The sequence below is a fragment of the Peromyscus eremicus genome, chromosome 12 (assembly GCF_949786415.1).
Source record: "Peromyscus eremicus chromosome 12, PerEre_H2_v1, whole genome shotgun sequence".
Lineage (NCBI taxonomy): Eukaryota > Metazoa > Chordata > Mammalia > Rodentia > Cricetidae > Peromyscus > Peromyscus eremicus.
Window position 1 is genome coordinate 61,391,870 of NC_081428.1, and position 16,865 is coordinate 61,408,734.

Sequence of the window (16,865 nt, forward strand, 5' to 3'; positions counted from 1 at the left end):
CAGTCTATGAGACAAAAATCAGATTAGCAGTTGCCTAGGGACTGGGGAAGAGGTTAGGCCACCCTCTTTAATTTACTATAAAGTGTTTTTGGTTATCAGAAGGCTGTCAGCGAGTGGTGCAAAGAAATACAAGAAAAAAGGTGTTTGTTTTTGTTTTTTTTACCTGTTTTCCTACACTATTTATGTCAAACTGTAGAGGGACGCCTTTAGGAACCTTCTTAACATCAGACTGCTCTCTTTTTGTCAAGAATGAGGGTACAGCAGTGCGAGTTAATCGTGGTTTCTGAGCTCTAGCAAAGAAAAAAAAGTTGTAATTAGTCTACCAGACAAAAGTACTCAGAATTTCTTTACGCATGTTCAAGTAAAGTGCGGCTATTACACTATGCTCTCAGACAGTAAACCAAAGTGCCGGCTCCTGAAGGACTACTAGGCTAACACCAACATGTGTGCTGTTCACAGAATACCCTTCCAGGTATAACTACATTTTTACAACGTTGTCTCCATTTTATGTGTGGGCGTGTTTGCCTCCACATACACATATGCAGCACATGTGCAGTGACCATGTGATCTCCCTTGTTGGTGCTGGGAACTAAACTCAGATCCTACGCAAGAATAGCAAGTCATCTCTCCAGCCCTGTCTACACGCTTTAACAACTCAAACGATGGGCGATTTCTAAGTTGTCGTCCTTAAATAAATTAACCTATGGTTTTTAGGGAATACATATAGTGAAATGGCTAGTCCACGATAACCTTGAACTCACTATGTATCTAAACCTGGTCTTAGAATTCATGGCAATCCTCTTGTCTTAGCCTCCTAGGTGTTGGGACTTAAGGCTTGATTAGTGCCACAAATATTCTTTATCTTTGCATCTCATTTTATCCTGATTTAGACAGTATACTCTGAGCACAAGTCCAGTACTTTTCATTTTCCTATTATATATCAAGAGGTTACAATTCTGAAGGAAAAAAAAGGAAAGAAGAAAAAGACTTACACCGGGCACTGTACAGCTCCAGGGTTGTCAATGGATACAGTCAATATTCCTCCATTTGTGGTGGAAGTACGCCACCTAGGTTTGAAATTTTTTCTTAAAATGGAAGCTTATAAATCTTACAGTGTATCCCACTGAATGATATTTATTTTGCCTCTCTGCCCATTTGTCTTCGTGTACCAACCAAGTGTTCCACTACCAAGATAAACTCTCAGCTCTAAACTACACATTTTCAAAGCAGCCATTCATTTTTTGATTAAACACGCGCGCGCGCACACACACGCACACACAGAGATGCTGAACCCCACCAGGATCTAATCAGATGTAAGAAGTGCAAACCTGAATTTGTTAGATACTTTTCAATGTACTGAATATACAGACATTTTAAAAAATTAAATGCAGAGGAGCATCTAATGAAGCTGGGCAGTCTCTCATCCCAGGCTCCTGCTCACCATTTCTAATCCAGAGGTAGAATTTCTGACCTTTCCTATTTTCATTGACTGCTGGCTACTTTTAGTTCATTAAACAAGATGTTTATATAAAAAGCTCTTCCTAGACAAAAACAAACACAAAACAAAAAAACTTCCCCAGCTGAAACAAGGTCTTCTCACTATATTCATAGTTCTATTTTCCATTTACTTTTCACTGCAATTTAAAACTCCAGTTCTTCCAATGGCGTCTAAATTCCGTCTGCTTATATGGAAGGTAAACAGCCTCTCTACTTCTTTCCACCTTTTCTCCCACCTTGAATTCCCCACTCCTCCTCCTCCTCACCATCACTGGGTCTCACTATGTAGCCTAGGCTGGTCTTGAACTTGGGAATCTTCCTGTGTCAGCCGTCTAAACACTGGGATTACAGCTGAATGCCACAACAGTGTCAGCTCTATCTGTATATTTATTTATATTAGCCAAAATCTGGCACACTTCCATTCTATTTTTCCCAAATTAACTGTCTTTTGCTTTATCTATGTTTCGGTCTCAAAGCTCCAAACAGGTACCTAGTGCCAGGCACACTGGCACACACCTTGCAGCACGTGAATGGTGGAGACAGAAGATCAGGAGTTCAAGGCTAAAGTCAGATGCACAGTCACAGAAGACCCTCTCCCAGCAAGAACAAACAGTATATAATATCACTATTACATAAATGTTCATTGAAGAAGTACACATAGGCTATGATTATTATTTTCTTCCTGTAGTTTTAGATTCATGTCTTTTGTGCTAAAGGATACTCCACTGTATTAATCATTACATCTGGACCATGAACACCTTTACATTTTATTTTTCAAAAAATAACTGCTTAAAAAAAAAATCCCAAATTCGGGGGCTGGAGAGATGGCTCAGTGGTTAAAAGCACTGGCTACTCTTCTGGAGGACCTGGGTTCAATTCCCAGCACCCACATGGCAACTCACAACTGTCTGTAATCCAGTTCTAGGGGATCTGGCATCCTCACACAGATGTACATGCAGGCAAAACACCAATGCACATAAAAATAAATCTTAAAAAAAATAAATAGAAGTGTTTAAACGATAACTTAGCACTATACAAGTCACACTTGGGAAGAATAATGGACGGAAACTGACTTTTAAAAGACTTTTATAGGATATCAGAGAGAAAAAAAATTCTACTGTTTTTTTTTTAAGTTTTATAAATTTTCTAAAAGCTCCATGGAATTTTATTATAGTCATTCCCTAAACAGGTTCATTTGTATAAAAGAAGGTGCAGAGAAAGAAAAAGGGGGGGGAGTGGAAGAAAGGAAGGAGAAAGAAGGAAAATCTACACCATTTAAATCAAATAAATAGTGAAGAATTAGTTTAGTAACTCAGTACTAAACGGCCCTCTGAAAACCTGAACTGTCTGGGGACTAAAGAAGTGATTATCTAGCACATGTGAGGTCTTGGGTTCCATTTACCTACTGCGGGAAGAATTTCATTTTGGGTTTCATTAACTTCTTGCACACTGGGACAGATGGCAATCTTATGAGTTTAGAAACAACATCTTACAAAAACAAGGTGAAACTTACTGACGAGTTCTCTTTGCTACCGCATCATCTAGCAGCTGTTCCGTGTTCAACTGGGTCTGAACCTAAAAGGGAAAAAAACAACAAAAACCCCAGCAGATCTCATCGAAAACAAAGGATTAAGGCCAATCGGCTATTATACACAATGTACTTTACAACCCAGGTTTAGGATGAGCATCAGCCCAGAAAGGGCCTGTTCCCTATTAGCAACACCCTCTGTTGGGGTCCCTGGATTAGAACAAGTGCAAACTCAAGTTTATTAGTAAATAAGTAAGCTGAATTATTATACTAAGATGCCAGTACACAAGCAAGAAAAAGATAGGAAATAGAAACAACATACACTAGTAGGAAGAACTGACCTAATGTCTCATTTTTCACACCCTCTCAACAACAGGCCACGTCTATGATCACTAAAGATCCACTGTGATAAAGGAAGCACAAGCAGGGCTTTTTATACCTTCAGGCCTCTTCTGAAAAGAAAAGTTGCCTGACGAGTATCTTTCTGATGACTTAGTTTATTTCCACTCCTGGTAAAATTAGCTGGAATGTTATTTCTGCAACAGAAAACATGTATGAGTAATCTCAGCCACTTTGCTTTCAAATACCTTGAGAAAGAATAAGCAAAAACAGTTAAACTCATAACCTTAAAATTTGATGAGCAGGTAATATAGACTTCAATTTGCTTTCTTACGTCGCTAAATTTGATTTACAAATATCTCTCTCTACAGTATAACACCTATCAACTTGGTTTTAAACTAATCTATTTACCAAATACTCTACTCTAATATTTCACAACTTCTGAAGACATTCACAAAATTACATTTTAGTGCTATTACTTACTATCCCTAAATTTGTTTTTTAAATTACAATTTACAAGATTAGTTCAAAGAAAATTATACCTAGACACATTCATAGCTAATCTGAAAACCACAAATAAAGACTTGTGGCTGGAGAGAGGGATCAACAGTTAAGAGCACTGGATGCTCTTTCCAAGGGACCTAGGTTCGATTCCCAGCACCCACATGGTGGCTCACAACCATTTCTTAACTCCAGTGCCTGGGGATCCAGCATCAGAGAGATTTCTGACCTCTGTGGGCACTGCAGACATACGATACACAGACATACATGGAGGCAAAACACCACACACACAAAACAAAAATACATCTTTAAAAAAAAGATTTGAGCCGGGCGTGGTGGCGCACGCCTTTAATCCCAGCACTCGGGAGGCAGAGGCAGGCGGATTTCTGTGAGTTTGAGGCCAGCCTGGTCTCCAAAGTGAGTTCCAGGAAAGGCGCAAAGCTACACAGAGAAACCCTGTCTCAAAAAAACAAAAAACAAAAAACAAAAAAAAAAAAAAAGATTTGGAGCCTGGCAGTGGTGGAGTACACCTTTAACCCCAGCACTCGGAGGCAGAGGCAGGCGGATCTCTGTGAGTTTGAGGCTGCCTGGTCTACAAAGCTGAGCTACAGGACAGCCAGGACTACAGAAAAAAAAAAAAAAATCCTTGTCTTGAAAAAAACAAATAAAACAAACCACAACAAAAGATTTGGAAAAACCCCACTATTGTTCTTGCTCTCTTTTCCGTCTTCATTCAGAACCCTTTGTATGTTAACACAAACTGAATGGTAGAGCACTTGCCTAGCGTATCTCAGGCCCTGGGTCAATCCTCAATATGGCAAGGAAAAAGGAACATGAATATATAAAACCCAGAGGTGCATACGTCTATGAATGCATATATTAGCCATACTTTCTGGTCCATCAAGAGGCGGCAGCAGGAAAATATACTTGCTGTGCAAACCTGAGAACCCAAGTTTGATCCCTTAAACTTACTTAAGGCAAAAGGAAAAGACCATCTCCTCAAAATTGTCCTCTAACCTACACACAGCTCTGTGGCATGCACACACACATAATAATAAATTTTTCAAGTTACACTTTTACTTTGTAATTCTTTCATATATGGAACAACACAATTATATTTGACTTGGTTTTTTACCACTTTAATATGAAAAAAAAATTTCATAATTACCTACTACATAATCAAGTATTTAAAAGGCTACCTAAATCTCACTTTCAATCTTCAGAGGTTCAAATGCAAAATTTTTCAAGCTAGCACAATTAACACAGACACCTTATATAAACGACAGATCCTTATTTGCAAAGGACTCCCTTTCACAAAAGATACTACCAAATGATTTCCAAAAATGGTCATTAGGTAAAACTGCAATTTGGTTACTGCATGTATAGAAAGACTTCAATTCAAATTGAAGTCTTTATCATAAATTGTATTCTATGAGAGATAAATAACAGCACCTGAAATTCAAATAATGAAGTGACTTCATAGACTACCAGTTGCCTTTCTGATTACTTCATTCTTTACAGAGAACATAACGTCTTTAACAATTCAAAATTTTTAGGGATTTTTTAAGTGATCTTCAATTTAGTGTAAAAGTAGTTTAAATTTAAGATGGTGGTATATGCCTGAATCCCAGCACCTGGAAGCCAGGGGCAGAAGGATCCTTACAAATTTGATGACAGTTTGGTCTACATGGTTATAGGGATACAGATTAAAAAAAAAGGAAAAATAATAACAGACAAAACCCACAAATATTATGTAACTTTCTAGCTTGGCTATCCCCAAAGTAACCCATATTATGTTTCAATGTTTTAAGAGTCAAGGCTGAAAAAAAAAAATCAATTCAGCTTTCAGAATTTCCAATTGTGAATAACTATGATCCAAGGGCTAAGATTTGCACTAGAATGATTACGTGACAATTGTAGTTTATATGTTAAAGGAGGTAGAAAAGCGGAGTGAAGTCCAGAAAGATGCTGGGTAGGTAAAGGCACTTGCCACCAAGCCTGAGACCCAAGCTGGATCCTTGCAACCCACATGGGAGAAAGAAAGAACCAGTTCCCTCAAGCTGTCCTCTGACCTCCACATATGCACTGTGGTAAACATGTAAACACACACACACACACACACACACACACACACACAAAAAAAAAAAAAAAAAAAAATTAAAAAGTGATACTTTTAAAAAAGTTTGTATTAATGAAGTTCCTTAATATTACTGTGTCTAAGAAATAAAGTTACTATGGAATGCCTTCCATCTTAGATTTCAGATAGACATTTTTCTGTCCCCCACAATGTTAGGTATGGAACCCTAGGCCTCCCACATGCTAGCTAAGTGCACTGAGCCACACTCCAGACCCCACCAAGTAACTGTTTTGAAATGACCAAGTAACAATCACTGTAAATCTATTCTTCTGAACATCTATCAAAGAAAGTATTTTGTACACTATGATAGTTAATCTTGATTGGCAACTTGGCAGGATTTATAATCATTATGGAAAAAAATCTCTGGACATGAGAATATTGAGATTAGATTAAACTGAAATGGGAAAAGTCATCCAATATAAGGAAGAGGGCACCATTCTGTGGTGGTTTTGAATGAGAATGGTCCCCAGAGACTCATACATTTGAATACTTGTTTCCCAGTTGGTAGAACTGTTCGGGAAGGATTAGGAGTTGTGACCTTGTTGGAGGAGGGAGTGTTACTAGCTGTGGGTTTTGAAGTTTCAAAAGACTCATTCAATTCCCAGTGCTCTCCTTCTAAAGAGAAAGAGGCAAAGGCCTCCTCATGGATCAAGATGTAAGCTCTCAACTACTACTGCTGCAGAGCCACATCTGTCTGCCACCATGCTCCCCTGCCATGATGGTCATGGACTCTGAAATCTTAAGTCCCAAATAAACTGTTTTTTCTATAAGTTGCCTTGGTCATGGTGTCTTATCACAGCAACAGAAAAGTAACAAGACACATTCCATGGGTTGGAGACCCAAACTGTAGAAAAAGGAAAATGAGCACAAGCACTCACCCATCTGTTTCATGTCTGAGGACACTGTCACCAACCTGTGCTTGCTGCCATCCCTCCCCTGCCATGATGAACTACAACCTAAAGCAAACCCTTCCATTCTTAAGTGGTTTTCATCAGCTATTTCAGCACAGATACTCCAGATAATCCATTCTTCTCTTCTACTGGAGTACTTACTTTCTGTTTAACTGGTTGGCTCTCTTGAGAACTGCAACTGGTTTCCTTTGTACTTCATTTTGTCTCAGAAGGCTTGTCTTCCTTTTTAATGCCGGAAAATATCGCTCTATATTCTTTCAGAAGGGAAGACAAGTGTGTTAAGAAGACTGTCATCTGTTACTTTTTGTTTTTTTCAAGACAAGGTTTCTATATAGCCCTGGCTGTCCTGGAACTCACTATGTAGACCAGGTTGGCTTTGAACTAAACAGAAATCCAACTGCCTCTGTCTCCAAAGTGCTGGGATTAAAGGTGTGCACTACCTGCACTACCAAGACTGACTAACATTTTCTAACTCACAATGACAGAACCCTAAAACTACTTGAATACAATAGGAAGGTGGAGAAACTAAAATAATTTGAAAATTTTGTAAATGACTGAAAAGATGACAATCATATTATACTTAAAATACAGAAATACCTAAGTTACTGGGTGGGAAGGTGAATGGGTGATGGAGAAATGTTACTCTAGCACTTAAGAAAAGAATCTGAGATACACTGAGAAAGTTCTTAGGTCACTGGGGTAACTCTGACAACCCTACCCCTCATCTTTCGCTGATTTCTGGCCATGAGATGAACATTCTGTACCACTACAGTCTCCTGCCGTGACCTACTTCACCACAGGCCCAAAGCTACGTGCTCTGCTCCTCCTCAACTCCCAGCAGTAGAACCTACAAACCCTAAAAGTGAGGCCAAAAGAAACCTTGCTCCTTAATTATTTCAATGATTTTGCTACAATACTAAAAAGCTGACTAACACAGTATGTAAAGGAATAAAGGCTAATTTCCAAAAAAGTATGTGAAAAAGATATTTTACTAACAAAGGAGTAGTGTTTAATTGATTGGGAGTGAGATTTAATAAAAATCAAATGTGAAATGTCTTTTTTTCTCTCCACATATGTAAATTATATTCATCATAAAATCCTAATTCAAGCTTCCATATTTCTTTGAAGATGTTTCCAAACTCTTTAACTGTATGGACTATTTCTTATACATTATCTGCATTTTCCTATTGCTTTAAGCATGAGAAGTACTTAATAAACATCCACTGACAATAGTTTAAAAAAAACAGTATTTAAATATTTTCTTGAATATTTAACTTGGATTTATTTCATTGTTTTCTTTCTTTCTCTTTCTCTTTTTTTAGACAGGGTCTCCCTACATTTCCCTGGCTATCCTGGTTCGCACTACGTAAACTCACATAGATCCACCTGTCTATGCCTCCTGAGTGCTGAGATTTAAGGTATGTACCATACACCCAGCCTATTTGTTCTCCTGAGACAGAGTTATACTATATAACCCAAGCTAGCCTCAGATTTACAATCCTCCAATTTCCACCTTCTAAGTGCTAGGATTATGATACAATCAGAGTTGGCTCCATTTCTTTTTTACACACATCTTATGTGTGTGGTGTGCATGTGTGTGAATGCACATGCATTTGTGTACGTGTGTGTGGAGGACAGAGGTTGATCTCAGGATATCTTTTTCAATAACTTTCCACTTTATTGTTTGAGAAAGAACCTCACTGAATAGGAACCACTCATTTCAGATAGAATTCCAGATAGACTGACTAGGTGGCCAGCAAGCCCCAGGGATCCGCTCTATCTCTCCAGTTCTCAAGACAGGTTGTTTATATGGATTAAACTGAGGTCCACATGCTTACACAGCAAGTGTCATTCTGAGCCATCTCCCCGGCACCCCCTCTTTGGTTCTTAGAGATTTAAAAAAGAAGGAAATGTAAAAACAAGGAAAAAAGCTATCAAGAACATAAAAAAATCCATACGATCAGACAAGATCATGCCTATTCTAAGCATTTTACTTATGCATTTTGTGTCTGGTGTGGGTATGTGCATATGCATGCAGGTGCCTGCAGAGGCCAGAAGAAGCTGTTGGAGGCCCTGGAGCTGGAGTTACATGTGATCATAAGTTTCCTGACATAGGTGCTGGGAACTAAACTCATATCCCAGGAACAATCTCTCTAGCCCCTAATCTAAGCTTCTTTATTATCTTAAGTGATAACACTAAAAACCATTTTATAGATAAATGTGAAGGGCTCCTCTGTGAAACATAATTTTTCTCTTAAAAGTACCTGGCACGATATAATTATTTGTTATAAGTTAATTTTTAAGTTTACTTATGCCAGGTAGGGTGGTGAAATCCTATAATCCAAGCCTCCCTCAGTAAGTAAAGGCAGGAGAGGGATCAAGCTGCTAAGTCATTTTTGGATAAAAAGTGAGTTCAACTCCCCCCGCTCCTCAAAAACAGGAGACAGAAACTAAGTTTACTAAATGTATATATGGATTTTTCTTGTCACTGTTTCTTAAATACATAATAAATAAAATAAATAAAACTATTTATACAGTATTTATATTGTAACAGGAATTACGAGTAACTGAAGAATGAAGTCCACAGGAGAATGGGCATATTTTATATGTAAATACTACACTGACTTTGAGCCATGTGAAGATCTTGGTATCAAAGAAGTATTCTGGAACCAATTCCCACAGATATAGAAGGACAACTGCATTTGAGAATGAGGTGTATTTATGAATGATAAAGATTTTTACTTAGTTACTAAAATGTTTACATAAATCCCAAAGTACTTCATCTAAAAAATTAAAATCTTCTGCAAATGGTAGCACAAACTTTAATCCTAGCACTTGGAAGGCAGAGGCAGGCCAATCTTTGTGAGTCTGAGGCTAGCCTGGTTTATATACTGAGTCCAGTACAGCTAGGGCTACATAACAGAAAGACCCTGTCCCAAAAATAAATAAACCAAAACAAATAAATTATAGTAAATATAAAAATCAGAGGAGCATGGCCATGAAGGAACACGACTGTAATTCGTGGAAGGTGGAGGTAGGAATCCAAGGCGAGCCTTGGCTACATGAGATCCTGATTTAAAAAGATAAATTAAAAATCAGGGCTGAGCTGGGCAGTGGTGATGCACACCTTTAATCCCAGCACTTGGGAGGCAGAGGTAGGCAGACCTCTGTGAGTTCAAGGCTAGCCTGGTCTGCACAGCAAGTTCTGTAGGCCAGCAAGGGCTACAGAATAAAACCTTATCTTAAAATTCACTAATAATAAGTGCGTGACACTCACACAACATATAAATAAAGGAAAATGGTATCTGGCTCAGGAGTAGGCCATCATCCTACCTTGTCACTTAGAGGTGGACGATTCATGGGACTAATTCCTTTTCGAATTCCAGTTGCCTTCCTAGCTGCAAGGCCAGTGATAACTCCATAAGGACGTCTCTTTCCAGGCAATACTCTTCCTCTACGGCTCACACTAGTTTTACCAAAACCTACAGGAGGAAAGGATATTAAAAATTAGGAATGCAACTGCAAAATTGATCAGATAGCTTACTTCTGAAACAGGGTATATGTGGTGATGGGGATCAAACTCACAGCCTTACACGTGCTACGTAAACACTCTACTAAGATACATCTCCAACCCCTAACATTAATTTCTCAATAGGACAATCTAACTTGACTTGTCCAACACAGTACCTACTAATTTGTTTTTGAAACAGGGTCTCACTACACAGTCCTGGTTGGTCTTGAAAACACTATGAAGATGGGGTTGGCCTTGACTTCACAGCAATCTTCCTGCTTTTGCCTCCAGAGTCTAGGATTATAGATGTGTGTCATCATGTTCAGCAGTGGCTACTAATTCTATGCTGGGATGGTACATAGTGTTTCATTGATGATTGTGTATTGTATGCTGACACGGTAATACACTGAATATGCGTGTTGAAATCAAACCCCTTAGGACATGGTTTGAATTGTTGATCTACACTATAGTGTTGATCGACACTTGAGTCACTAGCTTGTCTTCCAGTTCCAGTCTGGCTTCTTTACTTTTAGCCTCACTCTAGTCAAACTGCTTTTGCTGAAATCTTCACTAGCGCCGATGAACTTACTTTAAATTCTGTGGCATGTAACATTACTGAGTCTGCTTTTCTGTTAAACAGCTCTCTAATTTATAAACTTTTTTCTAATGATTAAAAAAATGCCCAATCTATACATATATGAAATTATCAAAGAACAAAATAGCCTAAATAGAAAAAGCTTGTCGCAGATATTCTAAAAACATACTTTTAGTTTCAACTATATTTAAGTTACCTCTAAAAGTATTACCACATGGTAAATAAGCATTCTGTATTAGCTAAGTACTTAAAGGTGAGCTGAATCAACTTTTCACATCAACTAAATTCAAATTCTTGTGTAATATTTTATAGGCTACATTAATACTGCACTATGAATTGTTGTTTGTTTTCTTATTCTTTGTTCTTTGGCTATTGGGGGTCCACCACCCAGCTCCCAAATAAATCACAAATGGAAGCTTAGTATTACTTTTAAATCTCTGGCCTTAGCTTGGCTTGTTGCTAGCCAGCTTTCCTTAACTTATTGCATCTACCTTTTGCCTCTGGGCTTTTCCAGTTCTCTAACTTCTGTAAATCTTACTCTTACTCTATGGCTTGCTGTATAGCTGGGTGGCTGGCCCCTGGAGTCCTCCTCCTTCTCTGGCTCCTTCTTTTACCTCCCAGATTTCTCCTTCTATTTATCCTCTCTGCCTGCCACCCCACCTATCTTTTCTCCTGCCTCACTATTGGCTGTTCAGCTTTTTATTAGACCAGTCAGGTGTTTTAGACAGGCACAGTAACACAGCTTCACAGAGTTAAACAAATGCAACATAAACAAAAGTAACACACCTTAAAATAATATTCTACAACAATGAATATTATTCCATGTTTTTGTATCTTTTTATTATATTACTTTAAACATGCTACATTCACTGGGTGGCAGTGGCGCACACCTTTAATCCCAGCACTCAGGAGGCAGAGCCAGGCAGATCTCTGTGGGTTCGAGTCCAGCCTGGTTTACCAAGCGAGATCCAGGACAGGCACCAAAACTACACAGAGAAACCCTGTCTCAAAAAAACAAAACAGATAGATAGATAGATAGACAAGACAGACGGACAGATAGACAGATAGATAAATAAATGTTACACTCAATCTAACCAACTTAGTAATCACTTCAGTTATCTGTTTTGTCTTTTGGAGACAGGGTCTCCAGTAGTTCAGGCTGACTCCAATTTATTATATAATAGGATGACCTTCAACTTTCATTTCAGTTACTTCTAACATTTCTACACACATCCATCCTCAACATATTTCTAGAAAGTGAAATGCTAGGCCAAAGAATAAGACAAACTCTTAAGGACTTTTACTTATATTACAAAAAAATTCCCAAATGAATACATTTACTTGTATTTCCAGAAACATACGGTAGAATTCCCTTTTTCTATGTTAACAATTTTTAAACGTTTTTATTTATGAAAAATGTTTTGTGTAGTAGTTTGTTTTATGCATATAAGTGTTGTCTGCACATAAGCACACCACATGTGTATAGTGCCTGTGGAAGTCAGAAGAAGGATGTCCAATCCCCTTGAACTGGGGTTACAGGTGGTTGTGAGCCACCATGTGGGTGAGGGAACTGAACCTGGTCCTCTGCAAGAGCAGCCAATGCTCTTAACTACTCAATCTCTCCTGCCACAGTATATCCCAATCTCAGTAAATTCCCTTGTGCAATTCAGTTTTTTTGTTTTTTTTTCTTTAGTATTTTTGTTTTTTAGGTGTTTGGAGCTGAACTCAAAGTCTTGTACATGGCAGGCGAGTATTCAACAATTAGCCACACTCTCAGCCCATTTTTCATCTGTATTGTTTAGTATTTAGGGAGGAAACTATGCCTTATTCGATAACTTGATTACCAATGAGAATGAACCTGTATCTCTGGTTTCTAGCTATGCATATTCTTTCATTATGAATTATCAACATTCATGGAACAGATTTCTGCGACTAAGTTATGTCTTTCAGAGTTTTAAGAGGGAAACTGGTCAATGGCACATGCGCTTAATCTTAGCATCAGGAAGTAGAGGCAGGTAGATCTCTGTGAGTTCCAGCATAGCCAGAGCTATGATGAGAGACTCTGTCTCAAGAAAAACAACTCAAATAAATAAGAGGAGAATTTAATTAAATTTACTTATAATTAACTTTAAGTATCTTTACCGAACTTTACCATCCATGACCATGGTGTGTGTATATATATATATATATATATATATATATATATATATATATATACAGATAGGTGTATATACACTATACAGGTATTTCTATGTCGCTACATTGGCCAAGTACAATTCTTTAATGCATATTTCTTTGTCTTACTATCACTATTCTATATATTTTGTCAATCACATAAAAGATTTCATTTCTACTAATAATTTTCATACTGTCATTCATGGCATCATAGAAAGTTATTAAGGTTTTAACTAGTACTACTTTTTGTGCTGAGGATTAAACCCAGAGTCCCATGCATGCCAGACCAGTGCCCTATCATGAAACTATACCACAGCACTTAATTACTATTTTCTTTTTCTGGTGGTGGGGATTCAATTCATAGTCCTATATATGCTAGACAAGTGTTCTACCACTAAGCTACATTCCAAGTCCTTCCCTCAAATAGTCTTCCTTTGCTTTCATGTCATATGTATGGTGTATGTATGTATATGTATGTATGTACACACACATACACACACACACACACACACACAATTCTGCATATGAGAGAAAATACACAGTATTCTGTCTTCCTTTTTACTAAACTATTATATGGAACTCAGTTATAATAATCCTTTGCATTATGTTCTGGAGATTTTTCTCCTTGGTATTAGAGATTGAACCTAAAATCTTATAAATACTATGTACCAGCTCTATCACTGAGCTCTACCTATAGCTCCAAATTCTGTATTTTTAACCTTGGGATTTCTAGGTGACAATTATGTCATCTTCAAACGATATCTTCTTCTCACCTCCAACAATAACACCTCAACTTTTAAAAATTTCCCAATGTAACAAGCCAGAAATTTTCAATTAGCTAAGTAACTACTGCAATGGTGTGCAGTCTCATCTTAACTCTGACTTTGGGGAGAATGCCTGGGATAATGAGAAGTCTCAATTTAATTTTGATTTTAGGGGGGAAAGTCTTTAGGATGAGACCTGCAACATGTAACAGGGTTTATAACAAAAGTCTCATTGTAAAAACTAAGATTAAAATAATTTTCTTAGCTGGGCGGTGGTGGTGCAAGCCTTAAATCCCAGCAGTCAGGAGGCAGGGGCAGGCAGATCAAGGCCAGCCTCATCTACAGATAGCAAGAGTAACGCAGAGAGACCATGTCTTGAAAAAACAAGAGAGAAGAGGAGAGAAAGAGATCCTGGGGGCGGGAGAGATGGCTCAGCAGTGAAGAGCACTGGTTGCTTTTCCAGAGGTCCTGAATTCAATTCCCAGCAACCCATGGTGGCTCACAACCATCCTAGTGGGATCTGATGCCCTCTTCTGGAGTAAAGGCATATATGTATACATAAAATAAATAAAATCTTTAACAACATAATTTTCTTTACTGTAGGATGCCTTGGGGCTAATATGTACTATGGACCTCTAAGAGGAAGGTAATAGCACATGTCATTCCCAAGCTTATTGAACTCTTGAACCTTTTTGTGTTATCCTCTTATCAATAATTTCAAGACCAGAGTACAAGACAGGAAAGCCTGTGATGCTATAGGGTATGTGGATCACTATTAATTTATTATCTCTCAGCTCCCACAGATCATCCTTCACTACCTGCCTCTAATAAAAACACTCCTTTTTATCAGTGGGCATGACACTGCTGTCAGTAGAGGATGCTGGACAGATTCCAGAGAAAGAAGAAGCTTTCCTTCCAGGTGCCAGTGTGCTTCTCGAGGTTTGCTCCTGTGCGTGAGACACTAAAGAACATTCATCAGCTTTCCTGCCCCCTGGCTGATACTATTTGGCTATCAAGGCTAATGGTACAAAATCTGTGAGTGATAGCTTCAATTTTTTTTTTTTTTTTTGGTTTTTCGAGACAGGGTTTCCCTGTGTAGCTTTGCACCTTTCCTGGAACTCACTTGGTAGCCCAGGCTGGCCTCGAACTCACAGAGATCTGCCTGGCTCTGCCTCCCGAGTGCTGGGATTAAAGGCGTGCGCTACCACTGCCCGGCTAGCTTCAATTTTTATACCCCAAGCACTTGTCTACTTCCCATCCTTGTCTATCCCCCAGTAAACTTAAGCAACATCACCACACATCCCTAGGCAGCTTCCCGGTGAGTCACATTAGGACAGAAACTCAATGAACTTCTCTTGCCATCAAGGAGGCCATGTCTCCAGTAAGGTCAATTCAGGTGTGGGGGTAGTGGTAGTGTGTTTTGTCCAGGTATGTTCCTTCTCATGTATTCTCAGTCCCAGAAGTATTCACTACTATTAATTTTATCAGAAAAAAGCAATAAAGATACAAAATTTTTAAATAAATCATATGTGATCTTCTTCTGGAATGATTAAACTATGTTGAGTGAATTTGTATATAAAATCTATGACTTGTTTTTAGTACCAACTACTGAAAGAGTTACCACTTGGAATGCTAGACTGTCAAATGCTAATTTTCATGAGAACGGGATGAGACTGATGTGTCCATCTTACTTTTGTAGATAAAGCAAAGAACAATGATTGAGAGGTCAAAGAGAAGAACAGAACCATATTCTAAATGCAGGTGTGTGTAGCTCTAAAAATGGAAGAGTTTTAAGCAAGCTTTGGACTAAGTGTTACAAAATGAGCAGCATTTGAATAGGAAGGCAGACATGAAGAATTTCTGTAACAACTATAAAGACATAGGTGACCACAATATATTGAGAGATGTAAGTCTAGGGAAGGGTAAAAGTGAATGGAAGTACTGGGCACAAATCATGTAAGGCTTGGAATGGACATAGTCTGTGTGTGAAAAAGAATTCACGATAATATTACAGCTTACTATCAGGACCTTAGACTCACTGGGAGAGAGGAAGAGAATGGGGTAAGACCATTTAGGATAAATGTCACAGTAGCACTCAAACAAGACTTGATAAAGGACTATGAGAGGAACACAAATCTGAAATTATTACACAAGAATGGATTAGATTTTTAGCTTGTTTCAGTTTACTTTTCAATATATATTTTGATCATATTCTTTCCCCTTCCCACCTCCTTCCCACTCAACTTCATGTACCCCCCAACCCCCGAGTGAATTGCAAAGCAAAAAAGAAAGGTTAAAAGGAGAGAGATTTCCTTATTATACCATAGTGTCAGGGGCAGGTGAAACAAACAAGACTGACAGGAATAAAGTTGAAAGCAAGGTAATACTGGTCAGAGTCTATCCTTTAATCTCTTCCACTCCTGAACGTTTGTGTATAGAACACTGCTCCCATACACATTATTCTTTTCACTCTGTTACAATTTCCAGGCACAGAGGATGCTGGGAAGAAGGGCACAGATGTCAGTAGATGCTGAGTGAGCAGTATGGGTATTATGGAGATGAGGTAATAAAGCCATGAGGAAGAAAGTAAGTTAATAAAAATGGGTTGGTTTAAGTTATAAGAACTAGTTAGAAACAAGCCTAAGCTACCAGCAAAGCTTTCATAATTAATGAGAAGTCTTCACGTGGTTATTTGGGAGCTGGCAGGTGGGACAGAGAAAGAGATAGTCACCGACACCACTATCTTTCACTTCTATTATCTGTGAGAACTAGAACTAGACACAGAAAATTCATCTTTCTTTGGAAACCCCACACTGGTCTTTTCCATGAATTTCTTTTACACACACACACACATTCTTTGCTTCAATAACTTTAAGAGCCTCTGAGAAGTAACTGAAGCTATGAAGG

General features: G+C 38.3%; 1 protein-coding gene across 3 annotated transcripts in view; it reads right to left on the reverse strand.

The window, feature by feature from the left end:
- Fyttd1 (forty-two-three domain containing 1) overlaps positions 1–16,865 on the reverse strand; it is a 48,911-nt gene that overhangs the window by 4,704 nt on the left and 27,342 nt on the right. For all 3 annotated transcript variants that reach the window (XM_059277297.1, XM_059277296.1, XM_059277295.1), the window contains exons 3-8: positions 10,247–10,395; positions 7,055–7,167; positions 3,465–3,561; positions 3,011–3,072; positions 993–1,067; positions 164–290 (exon numbers count right to left, since the gene is read on the reverse strand). In XM_059277297.1, the coding sequence (XP_059133280.1) occupies positions 164–290; positions 993–1,067; positions 3,011–3,072; positions 3,465–3,561; positions 7,055–7,167; positions 10,247–10,395 (623 nt within the window). The remainder of the gene's footprint in view (positions 1–163; positions 291–992; positions 1,068–3,010; positions 3,073–3,464; positions 3,562–7,054; positions 7,168–10,246; positions 10,396–16,865) is intronic.